The 13,936-nt window shown below is 56.8% G+C and overlaps 1 protein-coding gene across 2 annotated transcripts in view; it reads right to left on the bottom strand.

Annotated features, from left to right (window-relative positions):
- HTT (huntingtin) overlaps nt 1–12,038 on the bottom strand; it is a 99,486-nt gene extending 87,448 nt beyond the window's left edge. The window contains exons 1-2 of one of the 2 annotated variants that reach the window (XM_054688226.1): nt 11,842–12,038; nt 1,632–1,715 (exon numbers count right to left, since the gene is read on the bottom strand). In XM_054688226.1, coding sequence (XP_054544201.1) covers nt 1,632–1,715; nt 11,842–12,032 — 275 coding nt within the window. In that variant the 5' untranslated portion in view covers nt 12,033–12,038. Of the gene's footprint in view, nt 1–1,631; nt 1,716–11,841 lie in introns of those variants that run through there. The other variant, XM_054688228.1, reaches the window with a different exon arrangement.
- Nucleotides 12,039–13,936: the final 1,898 nt, after the last annotated feature.

The following is a 13,936-nucleotide window of genomic DNA, read 5'->3' as shown; positions in this document are numbered from 1 at the left end:
CATCGAGGTTTTATCAAACACTGCATGTAATAAAACATCCATCTCAGGTCTATACTCTGAAATTCCTACAAAGAAAAGAATTTCTTACAACAAACTCCTTCTCTGATCTGATGAGACCCAAGAGAACCTCTCTGGGTCCATAAAAAACCCTAGGAACACCCTCCTCTCAGAGCCGACCAGCAGCACTAGCCCATGAAAACCAGAGACACACTGATGTGGAAACTGCCCCCAGTTGATGTTTGGCTGAAGATGGCAAACTGAACCACCCATCAATCTTAAGGTAGCTCACCGGGCGCTACTATTTGCGGGTCTAAGTCAACATCCCATCAATTCCACTGAGAATCACAAGAAACAAAGAGCATGAGGTGGGTTGGAAGAGCCCCATGAACTGGCAGTCCTGGAGGCCAGGACCACGCCCACGGCCGAGCGCGCAAGAAGCGATGACAACTCACAGCCGTGGGCAGCGTGTGTTAGGACAGGCCTTTCTCCCTCTCAGCCAGCCGACGAGCCATCTTCGCCGCTCTCCACAGCATTCCGCATGTATTCCTGGCTCCCCGGTGTAAATCAGGTTTACGTTTCATAAGCGAGGCAAGAAGCTTAAGTTAAACTCACCTAAAACCCTCTAGCTCTGACGAACAGATGGAATTCCAGTCTTCACCCCCCACTCTCAATATCGTGCTGCTGTTTATCACAGCACGCTACCTCAGAGCGCCTGTCCTTTCACTGTGGCACATGCTCTCATGGTTATTTCATTTTCTTCCCATGGCATTTCTACAAATTAGACAAAACAAATCATCCACCATATTTCACAAATGATGGAATAAGTTCAACGGAGATGAAATACCGTGTGTGAAATCACTTTGAAAGCATAAAATACAAATGTGTTAAGAATAAGTGAGTCATCAAGTTTCTGTCAGTAGTAAAGTCAAGGTTACTTTTCTCAGAGTTTTCTCTAGCAGATTAGAAAGAGCTCTTTGCAGCTTTCAGCAGAACACGGGGAAAGAGAAGCAAGGAGAGTAGTATCGCACACATGCGCGCCCCTCCGGATAGATCCAGGGTGTGCACAGATTCATCTGCCTCCCGCTCAGCTGTTACACACAGGCCCAAATTACCTGCCCCCACCGCAGCCAGGAGCAGCCGTCGGAGAGGCTGTCAAACGCAGAATGAGAATTAGCCGAGAAGCTAGAGAAGAAGGTGGCGCTCGTTCACCCCAGAAGGAAGAACAAGCAAAGGATCCCACCACGCCCAGAGCACAGAAGGGCAGCAGCAGGCACCCTGGGAGGCCGGCCCCGCAGGGCGACAGGAAGCAGGCTGCCCCAGAAAAGCCAGAAAAGGGAGAGCCTGGACAGTCCAATTACTGGAACAGTCCATGTTGTTCCAGTTACTGCAACAAATAGCAAACAAAAGTGATTCTGTAGTAATCACATGACCGACGGTGCTAATTAAATATAAACAAGCAGTTCAATCATGACTGCGACTGCGCAGGAGTTTACCAAGAGCAAACGTTACTCGTAGTGGGGCTTGGGGGGAAAGGTCCTCCTTTTAAGCAGATTTCTCCGGCGGCTAAGCCCGCGGGGACCACGAGGACTGCGAGCAGAAAGTCCTCGCTGCCAGAAAGCGCGCGCAGTTACCTGAGCGACTGGGCCACTATGTTCTCACATATGGTCAGGCAGTGGTTCACGCGGTCTTTCTTGGTGGCCGAAAGCTCTTTCTTTCTAGAAGAAAAGAAGGGAAGGAAGTGAACACATGCTGAACTGTCCGGCCTGCTCATCCCTACACATCGCTCACCCAGCGCTGGGAGACTACCGGAGCGGCGGTCAGGTGGGGGGGGGGGGGCTCAGCCAAGGCCTCCCTAACCTACGCTGCTCCTTAGAGTCAGGGACATGACCGAAGGACCAGACCCCCCCACCCTAGAGGACTCATGGGGCGGACAGGCCTGCCCAGGCCCAGGCCCGCACCCATGAGGCGCACTGCAGCACACCCCGGCACCGCGGCCTCCCACACACCTCACGCTCTCTACTCAGAACCAAGCCAGGCATACAAACAGCTACTTGCTCCTGTATCTCCCAGCAGCTAGAAAAACTCCCCCTGCTCAGAGCCTTTCTCAATCCAGAGTCTGAAGACTTCTCAAACAAGAGGCGGCAAACAGCCAGGTCAAGAGGGTCAGACTTAAGGGAGGGGTCGCCAGGGGCCGGGGAGGCTGCAGGCTCCCTGCCCCACCCAAGGGCGGTGGAGCTGAGCAGGGAGGAGGGGAAGCGGGAGGAGACCCGAGGAGGAAGGAAGGAGGAGCCTGGAGGAGGCGGGGCAGAGATGGGTGGAGAAGCCGCGCTGGCCTCGGGTCCTGGACGGGTTGACTCAGACGCGGGCGAGCCCCGCGGGGAAGTGAGAGCGGCCACATCGATCTGGATTCCGATTCTGCTCCTTCCGCCCCAGACGCGCTGGGCCCGTCTGCCCCTTCCCAGGGGTCCCCACCAGGAGGTGCCTGAGACGCGTGGCAGGTTTTCGGGCCTCGGTGCTTGGCTGGGCATTTACCCAAGGGGGGGCGGGTGACTCGGGAGCTTGATCTGGAACCTGTATTCTGCGCCTCTTCCCGCGCACTGCGGGCGCCGAAGCTCCTTCCCGTCGACGGGCTCGGGCGCTGGAGCGTGTTCTGTCTTGACGCGGGGGACAGCAGGTCCTATTCAGAGCGGGCAGGTTTGGGGGCCCCGGGGTGCCCACTCCCTGCCCGGGAACAAGACTAAAGGTGTTTGCTTCCAGGTAGGTACCATCAAACTCAGGTAGAGAGGCTTCAAGGAGGAAGCCAAAAAGTACAGCAAGTTTAAGAACCACACCCAGAGAAGACGGCGGGCACAGGGCACCCTGGTGACAAGGCAGACCCCGGAGGCGACCGCAGCCCTGCGGGAATTCCACTGTGCAGGAAATGAAAAGCCTAAGCTTTTGTGACCTGCAGACCTGCAGATCTGCAGGCAAACATCTGTGATCAACTTTAATCCCCAATAAACCCTCAGACTCAAAGCGTCTCTGAAGTACCAGGCTCCCACGGCTGCAAATCCCGCGAGGGCACGCTCCCCACAGGGCATCACGGAGGCGGCCAGGGAGAAAAGGAGGAGCCCACCGAGTAGGGGAGGGGCAGGGCAAGGAGCCAGAAAGGCCAGACCACCGGAGAGAGGACGCCAGAGAAAAAGGGTCAAGATGTATGGGGCGCTGTGCCTCCCAGCCCTCCCACGCCCTCCCCGCCAGGCCAGCCTCCCTGCCTGGGGCACCTGTGTGCCTGGTCCCCTGACAGCATTAGGGCCGGTGAAACCCACCGTGGGCTTCCAACGCTCCTTTATCTGTCTGCCCGAGTCCACAGTGAACCTGCCCTGCGCTCGCCCCTGCACCATTCATCTGACATTCCGCAAGAGACGAGGTTATGGCCTGACCGAGTCAATTTCGCTAGATGTTCAGAAAGCCAAGACTGAACAAAGAATTTCCACAAAGGAAGTTTTTTATTCGGGCAGCGCTGCCACGGGAGCACTCCACAGCCACTCACAGAACTTGGTGGCTGTCAGAACAGAAGTACTCAAGGCCTGAGGTCTCCAGCAGAGCTGGAGTCAAAGCAGGAGCTCTCCCGAGGAGTTGTCAGGGCAGACCCTGGTCAGTTGGTCATAGCTGTCAGAGCGCAGGAGGGGAGTCCCCAGGCCTCACCTGTGTTCAACACAAAGCTGGCCAGGACTTGACCTGGGAATGAGGGAGCCCAAACCAGGCAACTCCCACGCCCTCTAGTGGTCAGGAAACGTGCTTAGCAGCATGTCAACAAGCCGCCATCTCTGTGGTGACGAGTGACAGCTGGGATTTCAGTGTGTGCTTCTCTGGGTAGAACCACCAGGCCCCAGAGAACTGTAAAGACAGCGCCTCCATGCTCATCACCCACATGCCCAACGGCCAGCCAGAGAGCCCCAGGGAACACTTATCTTTTAAAAGTAACAGAGGCAGGACAGACCTCTCCTGCCGTGCCCGCTGCTCCCCTCAGCAATGTATTTCGTCAGTCTGCCTGTTCTGTTCCCAGCTCTGGCTCTAGTGAATTCTCTCACCCTCCCGTGCTTCTGACTGTCCCCAGTGCTTGTATAAATAAATAGATAAATCTTTAAAAATAAATAAATGAATAAATAAAAGTAACAGGCACAAATATGAGTTTTACAAAGAACTTTGTCTTCTGCTCACATATGAGGTCGAGCAAAAGCATCCAGTTAGCAATAAAGAATTCAGCACCAGGGCCTCCCCGGTGGCGCAGCGGTTGAGCGCTGGGTTGCAAAGCTGCCTGCAGCCTCTGCGGCGCCGGTTCGATCCCCGGCTGCTCCCCGGCCACCGGAGGAGGGTCCCACATGGTGCGCAGACCTCTCCTGCCGCCCGCTGCTCCCCTCAGCAGTGTACTTCGGTTCCTCTGCCTGCTCTGCTCCCCGCTCTGGCTCTGGTGAATTCTCTCACCCTCCCGCGCTTCTGACTGTACCCAGTGCTTGTATAAACAAAACAAACAAATATAATAAATAAATAAATAAAGACATGCCTCTATATAAAAAAAAAAAACTATTAAAAAAAAAAAGAATTCAGCACCAGGGGCCTCCCTCGTGTGCAAGGGGCTAAGATGCAGCGCTATGAAGCTATGCGCAGTCACTGCAGCACAAGTTCAATCCCCAGCCAGGGAGCTACCCACATGGTGCAGCAGACCTCTCCTGTCACACCCGCTGCTCCCCTCAGCAGTGTATTTCGTCAGTCTGCCTGTTCTGTTCCCCACTCTGTCTCTGGTGAATCCTCTCACCCTCCCGCATCTCCAGCCTGTGCCCCAGCTCTTGTATAAATAAATAAATCTTAACAAAAAAATAAAAAATAAAAGACACCAAAAAGCCTCTCCTTTTTATCACACCTGAGAATGTCCACATTTTAAAATGTGAGGTTCAGACTTTCTCAGATACCCTCACAAAACGACATTAACCAAAATTATTAGAAAAAAATTTTTTAAAGATTTTTATTTATTTTGCATAGAACTGGGTGCAGACTAGAGGTGGGGCCTCTCAGGGGAAAGGAAAAAAAAAAAAATTTTAAACCTTCCCAGCACCACCCAGTGCAGGTAAAAGAGCAACACTGTGACCAGTACACAGAACAGACCCCCTGTGCAAACCTCCCACCAGACTGCAGGCCCGAGACAATCTGGCCTCAGGCTGCCTCTCCACCACCCAACCGTCAGGAAACTCTGGCCACAAGGAAGAAGCCCAGTTTGGGTGGCACACTTCACACTCCTGTCTCATATGTTTAAATGGGCTCTGCCGGAAACACCTGCCTCTTGCCTGCAGCCCAGCAAGCACACAGGGGCCGACCCACACAGCCATGGCGGAACACCGTTAGCCGCTCAGAGGTGAGCGAGCTGACCAGCCTGTTCTACAAGAAGAGCAAGTATGGAGCCTCAAGAGAAAAGGGGCCGCCTTGCTCTGGGCAGCAGCTAGAGGAGCAGGGCAGAGCAGCCCAGACAGCTCAGCCCTTCCTGGGGACGCCACCTGCCCTTCACCAGGAGACCCCGCAGACCCACAACCCACTGGCAGGAGGGGCCGGAGCGCACGCTGGGCCAGCTCCAGAAATAGGAATTCCAGCTCTCTCATCAAATTTCTTATTTTGAGTTATGTTATTGTAAGATAATGTAAGAAAAATGGGACACTAAGTTCAGAGTGGGCAAGAGGGAGGTCGGGGCCCCCCAAGAAATGGAAAGCCAACGCTCCTCTTGGGCCTGGGGTGTGGGGCGCACCTGCCAGGACCTGGATGTGCAAACTCGGAGCCAGGGCCCCCCACTCGGTGCGCAGAGATGGGGTCCCGGGCAGCATCGCCCGCACAACCAGGACTGAAGGACAGGGGCAAGGATCAGGGGCTGCCTAATGTCCACCAAGTACTGTACTATTTGCTGAGACAGTTCTAGAAAGCTAGGGCTCTTTCAGAGAGATTTAAGAAGAAATGGGACACCAAAAGTCATTTTGGAATTATTTTTCATAGTTTCTCGGTAAAGATGGTTTGGAAAAACATGCTTAGTTTAAAGCTGAGCATGTTTACACATATATGCACACATACATTTAAGTATGACTGTACAATATGTGCATATATAATATATAAATTATGATTTCATGGTCAAAATGCAGTCTTTTTTTTAAAGATTTTATTTATTTTTACGTAGAAGAACTGGGGTACAGGCCAGAGGTGTGGGGGGGGTGAGAGGATTCACCAGAGACAGAGTGGGGAATACAATAGGGGGATCCACTGAAATGCACTGCTGAGGGGAGCAGTGGGGAGACAGGAGAGGTCTGCCGCGCCATGTGGGTAGCTCCCTGGCAGGGGATGGAACTTGTGCTGCAGAGGCTGCGGACAGCTTCATCGTGCTGACACTTAACCCCTGCGCCAACAGAAAGGCCCCAAAGTCCAGTCATTTAAATAGACCATCCTGCTGTCTTGTGAATGACGCTTGACTTGGGTGAGATTTTACTCCCGCCCATCACCATGAAGAGGTCTGCCATCTCTGGCAGACCGAGGACAGTCAGCTAAATTATATTAAAATTTCTATAAAAACAGACTGATAGGGGGCCTCCCCTGGCAGCGCAGCAGTTGAGTGCTGGGCTGCGAGGCTGCCCGCAGCCTCTGCAGCGCCGGTTCGTTCCCTGGCCACCAGCGAGGGTCCCACAAAAAAAAAAAAAAAAAACAGACTGATAGGTCTGAAAATGCAAATTAAGATTTTGTTAAAAAGTGAAATTGCCGTTTGGCGAGGGGAACCAAGCCTAAGATGTCCGCTCCCCCGCCGCCCACAGTCTGCACCCCACAGAACAGGGCCGCGGAGCCGTCTCGCCAGGAGCGTGCTGCACACGGCAACGGGCACTGACGGAGTGCGGCAGAAAACCAATCTGCTATGCTCAGTGAAAAAAGTCTGACATAAAAGACCCCATTCTTATGAAATGTCCAGAATAGGCAAAACCATAGAGAAGCAGCTGAGTGGGTGCCAGGACTCGGGAAGGGAAAAGGAGAAGGGACTGCTAATGGGGAGCAGCTTTGAGTGACTGAAATGTTCTGGAAATTAGATAAAAGCGATGGTGGCAGAACCCTGTGAATGTACTAAACACCACTAAATTGTACACTTTGAAGTGGTGAATTTCAGGGTATGAGTCATAATCTCCACTTTTAAAAATCTGTCTGCAAATTCTGCCAGCTCTTCCTCCCAAGAGCTCCAGAATCTGATCATTGCGACCACAGCATGGCTGCAACTGGCCTGGCACAGGCCACCAGTGCCCCCAGCCACCAGCACTGGCAGCCACCCATCTGCTCCCCATTCCTAAAACAGCACCATTTCAAGGCCTCTACAGAAGTAGAGGGTACAGGCAAGGATTACGCAGCCTCTGGGGACTAGCTTTTTCACTGGCATCATTTCCTCATTCATCGAGCTATTCCTTTATATTGCTGAGCAGGTACGCACTCACCTGTTGAAGGATGGCTAAGCAGTTTTTATTCTGAACAAAGCTGCTGTCAACACTGTGCACAGGTTTTTATGCAAAGCACAGCTTTCATCTCCCTGGGACAAATGCCCAGGCCTCAATGGCTAGGTCGGTTCTCTAAGAAAGTGTCCAGCTGTTTCCAGAGCAGCCATAACATCTATGTTCCCACCAGGAAAAAGAGAGAGACCCAGTTTCCTCACCACCAGCACTGGGTGTTCTCAAAGTGGTTTTTAAAATAAAAAAAAAAAAAAAAAAGATTTATTTCTACAAGCACTGGGTACAGTCAGAAGCGCGGGAGGTGAGAGAATTCACCAGAGCCAGAGCGGGGAGCAGAGCAGGCAGAAGGACCGAAGTACACTGCTGAGGGGAGCAGCGGGCGGCAGGAGAGGTCTGCGCGCCATGTGGGACCCTCGCCCGGCGGCCGGGGATCGAACTTCACAGCCCAGCGCTCAACCGCTGCACCACCAGGGGAGGCCCCAAAGTGGTTTTTAAAAAAACAAAGTAGGCAACTGTTTTGGTATAAACATGCCTCTGGTCAGTAAAATCTAAAGTCCTTCTATTGGGGTCCAAGGCCCTATAAGTGGTCCTCCATCCTTCTGACCTCACCTCCCACTCTGCCTTCATCTCTCTTCAGAACTTTCCTTACTAGGCCGCAAGCACAAAGCCCACCCTTCCTTCCTTTCCTGGCCCCTCTACCTGGGTGGAAATCTCTTGTTGCAAACTTTTTATGTAAAAAGTTTGGGCATCCAAACCAGGCATCCCTGGTAGCGCAAGGGGTTAAATCTCAGCACTGTGAAGCTGTCTGCAGCCACTGCAGCACGAGTTGGATCCTGGCCAGGGAGCTACCCACATGGCACAGCTGACCTCTCCTGTCTCCCCGCTGCTCCCCTCAGCAGTGTATATCAATAGATCTGCCTGTTCTGCTCCCTGCTCTGTCTCTGGCGAATCCTCTCACCTCCCACACCTCGGGCCTACACCCCTGCTCTTGTATGCATAAAGAAATTTTTTTTTTAAAAATTAAGTGCATCTGATTGGTGTGAGTCTACACTTCTAAATCATACACAATATTGTAAACCAATGTTATCATAACAAATTAACTAATTTAAAAAGTTTGCCAACCAAGGCAAGGAAGTGTACACCTGAAACCTATACAGTATACTAAACTGTGTTCTCAACTAAAAGTAAAATACTATTATATTGTGTGGACATGGGTGTGCGAGTGCGCGTGTGTATGTATACATACATACATACATACATACATACACACACACACACACACACACACACCCTCTCACTCTTGCCAATGTCCATGACTCTAATTAGGGACGTAACACTGTTTAGATCCCCAAATGATATACAGATTCAAAACAATCCCTATCAGAATCTCATCTGGCTTCTCTGTAGAAACTGACAATCTGATCTGATGATTCACATGGAAAAAACGATCTTGGAAAAGAACAAAATCAGAGGACCCACATTTCACAATCTGAAACTGTGACACAAAACTACAGTCATCAGAGCTTCCTGATGGGGTAGAGGACAGACATATAGACCAACAGAAGAGGATTAAGAACCTAGAAATGGGGCCTCCCTGGTGGCACAGAGGGGTTAAGCACTGCACTATGAAGCAGTCCACAGCCTCTGCAGCATGAGTTCGATCCCCCGGCCAGCCAGGGAGTTACCCACATGGCGCAACAGACCTCTCCTGTCTCGCGAGCTGCCCCCCTCAGCAGTGTACTTCAGTCAGTCTGCCTGTTCTGTTCCCCGCTCTGTCTCTGGTGAGTCCTCTCACCACCCCCACCACACCTCTGGCCTGTACCCCAGTTCTTGTATGCATAAATAAATAAATCTTCAAAAAAAAGAATCTAGAAATAAATCTACACACTTGTGGCAACAGGGTTGCTGAGACAATTCAATGGGGATAGTCAATAATCCTTCCAACAAATGACACCAGGATACTGGATAGTCACACGTAAAAGAATGAAGTTGGACCCTTACCTCACACCATATATAAAAAGACCCCAATCTGAGAGCAAAAACTCTGAATTTTATTTTAAAATATAGGAGTAACAAATCTTTTTGACCGTGAATGAAGCACACAACAGTTTCTCAGATATAAGCCCTAGAGCACAGCACCAAAGACAAATAGAAAATTGGACTTCATCAAAATTAAAAACTTTTGTGCTTTAAAGGAGCCTATGAATAAAGTGAAGAGACAATCTACAGAAAAGGAAAATGTGTTTTCCTTTGTAAAAAATTTGTAAAAAAATTATTTTTACAAAGCGTATATCTGATAAGGATCTACTATCCAAAATGTATAAAGAGCTGTTCAAGAATTTTAAAAAAAAACCTGAAAATTGGGGAAGAATGAGAACAAGAGCTACTACACTAAGTCTCAGAAAGAGGCTGGGTAGCTCATCGTACAGCTGAACTTTCTCAGACACATCCTACCTGATTAAGCCACTATAGCAGCATTTTCTGTTATCTGCGACCAAAGACAATCCTAATCCGTAACACCAAAAGGAACTAGTAGGTCATGATTAGCAGAGGACAACAAATCCTGATGGCTCTCCCGTCAAAATTCAGTCACTTCTTACCTGGCCACTGCTGCCATCCTGACAGAGTACCCCGTCGTTGCTCACCTAATGGAACACAGCATCCTCCCAGGGTCCCCTTCCCTCTTCCCAGCCAGTATGGAATCCTGCCAGTCCTCCCACAGCAGTCGGAGGACTTGCCCCAGCAGAATAAACGCCAATGTCTTCATCCCACTTTCAGGAAGGTCGTCTTGCTCTGGTGTGGCTCCACCTCTCTAACCTCCCATCACTAATTCAAACAGGCCAACTGACCTTGCCGTTCCTCCCCGGGGGGCTCTGGCCCTACCCCACTGCCTGCACGCTCCCCTTCCACACGCCCTCCTGGCTTTACCCTGGCCTCTCCTCAGGTCTTTATTCAAAAGCCATTTCTCCCTCCATGGACCTTCCCTGGACACCTGATGCATAAAACCACACCTCATTGGCCCAGATAGCTGCACGTCCCCTTCCCTGCTTTGCGGTTCCTCCTCCACTTTTGCTTCTTCATCTGTGTGAGCGTCTGTGCCCCCCCAGCACGAAGGCGCCGCGAGAGCAGCTCTGCCTGCTCACGTGCTGGCCCCGCACCGCAGGCCCCCTGGCGCACAGCTCAGTCGCAGGCACCGACACATGAATAATTAAAGCCGGGGAAGGTGCGGATCTGCGGGAGAGGAGCGCGGCCCGAGACCATTGCTGCGAGGGCTCTCCCGGCCCGGCCCTTCCCCGCGCGGCCGCCCGGCGGGCTCGGAGCCGGCGCCACCAGAGGCCGGCCCCTCGGTGCGGTGGAGCGCGGACGCCCGGACGCCGCGGCCGACGCCCGCGCGCCTGTGACCGACGGCTCCAGGGACCGCCGCGAGCAGCGCAAGAACAGCAGATGCTTCCACCGTGCGCGGGGCCGGTCCCGGGCCGGGAAACGGACTTTTCTGCCGAGGCGTCTGCACGGACGCGCGTTCGCGCCTCCGACTCCCAACCACCAACTCGGCCTCCGGCTTCGGGGCGCGGGGCCTCTCCCCGGCCGGCTGCGGCTCCTCCGCTTCGGAACCGCGCGCTGTCCCGACCCGGCGCGGCGCCCGGGAGGCCGGAGGGCGCAGCCGACGCCCCGGGAACGCGGGTCGGCGGCTCGGGCCGGCGAGACGGACGCGGCGTCCTCCGGTGACGCGGGGCCGCGCCTCGCGTGGGGACTCGGGCCGCGCCGCGGGCTCCGAACCGCCGAACCCGCGCCGGCCCCGCCGCGCAGCGACTCCGGGCCCGGCCGGCCGGGCGCGCGCCTCCCCCGGGCCCGGGTTTCCCTGGTCCTCCCGCGGCTCTCGCGGTCGGGAAGAGGCGGCCCCCGCGCCCCCGCGTCCCCCCGCAAGGCCCCGCCGCTCCCCAAACCCGCGGCTTCCCGTTAGGCTCTCGGGACGCGGCCGGCGGGGCGGGCGGGCGGCGGGCGCGGGGCAGAGCGCTGAGGGGCCCGCGCCAGGCCGGCCTCGCGCCGCGTCTCGATCTCCGCGAAAGCCCGCGGCGCGCCCGGCCGCCTCCCCAGGCGCCGCGCCGGCTCCCGCACGAGCGAGCCCCGCCGGCGCCCCCGCCGCCCGGGGCCGGCTCCGCGCAGGGGCCCGTCCCGTCCCGACGTCGTGTCCGCGACGGCCAGGCCGGGCCGCGCCGCGAGCGCGCAGGGCGAGGGCGGCGAGGGCCGGGCCGGGCCGGGCCGGGGCGCGGCGGGCGGGAGGGGAGGGAGGGGAGGGGAGGGGAGGGGAGGGGAGGGGAGGGGAGGGCCCGCCCCCCGCACTCACGGTCGAGGCAGCGGCTCGTCGGGCGCGGCCAGGCCGGGCGGCGGCGGGGGCGGCTGAGGCGGCTGAGGCGGCTGAGGCGGCTGCGCCTGCGGCGGCGGCGGCTGAGGCGGCTGAGGCGGCTGCTGCTGCTGCTGCTGCTGGAAGGACTTGAGGGACTCGAAGGCCTTCATCAGCTTCTCCAGGGTCGCCATGGCGGCGCCCCGCCCCGCAGGGGCAGCCCGGGGCCGCGGGCCGGCGGGCGGCGGCGCTCAGCAGCGGGGCAATGAATGGGGCTCGGGGCCGCGGGCGCAAGCCGTTCGCAGGCGCCAGGCCATCTTGGGCCCGTCCCGGCAGCCCCCGCGGCCGTGCGTCCCCCGACGCTCCGCCGGCGGGGCGGGGCCAGGCGGCGGAGTGATTGACAGACAGAGGCGGCGGCCTCTGCCAATGGCCGGCCGAGACGTCAGCCCACCCCCCGAGCTGTCTCGCCGCGCGGAGTCCCGACGGCGGCCGAGATTACAGGTCCCCTCTCACGAGAGCGAGCCGGGCGCGGCGGCGGGGGCGGGCGGGGGCGGGGCGGGGGCGTGGCCTGAGGGGCGGGGCGGGATGAAGCCACGCCCCGGAGGGGCGGCGGGCGGGCAGGCGGCTCTGCGGCACCTGCCCAGGCCCGGGAGGCCGCGGCGGGGCGGGCGCCCGCCCGGGAGCTCCGTCGGGAAGGAGGCGGCACAGGAAAGGCGCCCGACGAGGACTCCGGGGCCACTGGCCCCGCGGAGGCAGGGAAGGAGGGCCCCCCAGTCCTGCGGGCAGCACCCCAGCGTGCAGGGGGCGCGGGGCGGGGGCTGGCAGGCTGCTGCACGGTGACAAGCTCGGGGTCAGCTCCTGCTGCCCCCAGAGGCGGCTGCAAGCCAGAGCTACCCGAGGGCCCCCTTGCGTGGGAGGGGACTCCCGCCCTGGCCGCTGCTCGGCAGCAGCCCACGAGGATGGTGGGCACCCGGTGGGCGAGCCCTGGGAGGGTGGCTCCCAGCATCTGCCAGAGGCAGGCGAGCGAGACAGGGGTCCGAGGACGGCGGCGTCCGGGGCGGCTGTCCCCCAGCAAGCCGCAGGAAGCGGGTCCGCCTGGGCGAGGCTGCGGGCTCCGCCACAGCCCCCTTCCTCTCAGAGCCCCTCCCTCGCCCCAGTGGTCAAGTCAAGGGACCCCGGCCCCACCACGTTGTCCCCAAAGGGAGAGCAACGTTCCCGGAAAGGAGGAACCCCTGAGAAACAGGTCCCCCACCTGGGGCTCCTGGCCCCCTGCCAGCCACGGCCACACAGGCAGGGCAGGCCCTCTGGCCCTCTGGAGGCCCTGGCTGGGGCAAGGCGGCCAATGCTGGTATTAAGTGGCGGGAAGATGCGGCTTCCTTCTGGCTGAATCTGCGTTTCCCTGATGACGCCAGCGCGGCCGCCTGTCGGTCACTCTCCTGGCTCGCGCCAACAGCAGCAGCTCTCGCCGTGAACTCTGCTGGAGTTGGCTGGGCTTTGGAGGAATAGGCTGACGACGTCCATGCCTTTGAACTCTCGCTCATTATCTCAAAATGTTCTGTCCCATTCTCTCCCTCTCCCTGGCGCTCAGGAAAACCTAGATGAGACACCCCCACTTTCTCCTACCTGCAGCTTGCTTGTCCTGTGTTTTGGACCCTCGGGGTTTCACTCTGGATAACATCATCTGACTTGTTCTTTTTTTTTTTTTTAAAGATTTATTCATACATACAAGAACCAGGATACAGGGCAGACGCGCGGGAGGGTGAGAGGACTCACCGGAGGCAGAGCAGGGAGCAGAACAGGCAGAAGGACCGAAGACACCGCTGAGGGGAGCGGCGGGAGACAGGAGAGGTCTGCGCGCCCTGTGGGTTGCTTCCCCGGTGGGGGATCGAACCCGCGCTGCAGAGGCTGCTGCTGACAGCTTCAGGGCGCGCGCTCCACCGCCTGCACCACCAGGGGAGGCCCGGCAGAACCTATTTGCAACAGGCAGGTTTGTGGGGTCTGGGGTGCCCTCTCCCTGCCCTGTAACAAAAATGGTGCCTGTGGTGGCCCCCACACGGCCCCTCCCGCTTCCCCTGCTGCTGCTTTGAGTCGTCCTCTA

Source organism: Talpa occidentalis, unplaced genomic scaffold, assembly GCF_014898055.3.
Source record: "Talpa occidentalis isolate TD23 unplaced genomic scaffold, MPIMG_talOcc4v2.1 talOcc4.6, whole genome shotgun sequence".
NCBI lineage: Eukaryota > Metazoa > Chordata > Mammalia > Eulipotyphla > Talpidae > Talpa > Talpa occidentalis.
This window is presented reverse-complemented; position numbering and strand designations above follow the sequence as displayed.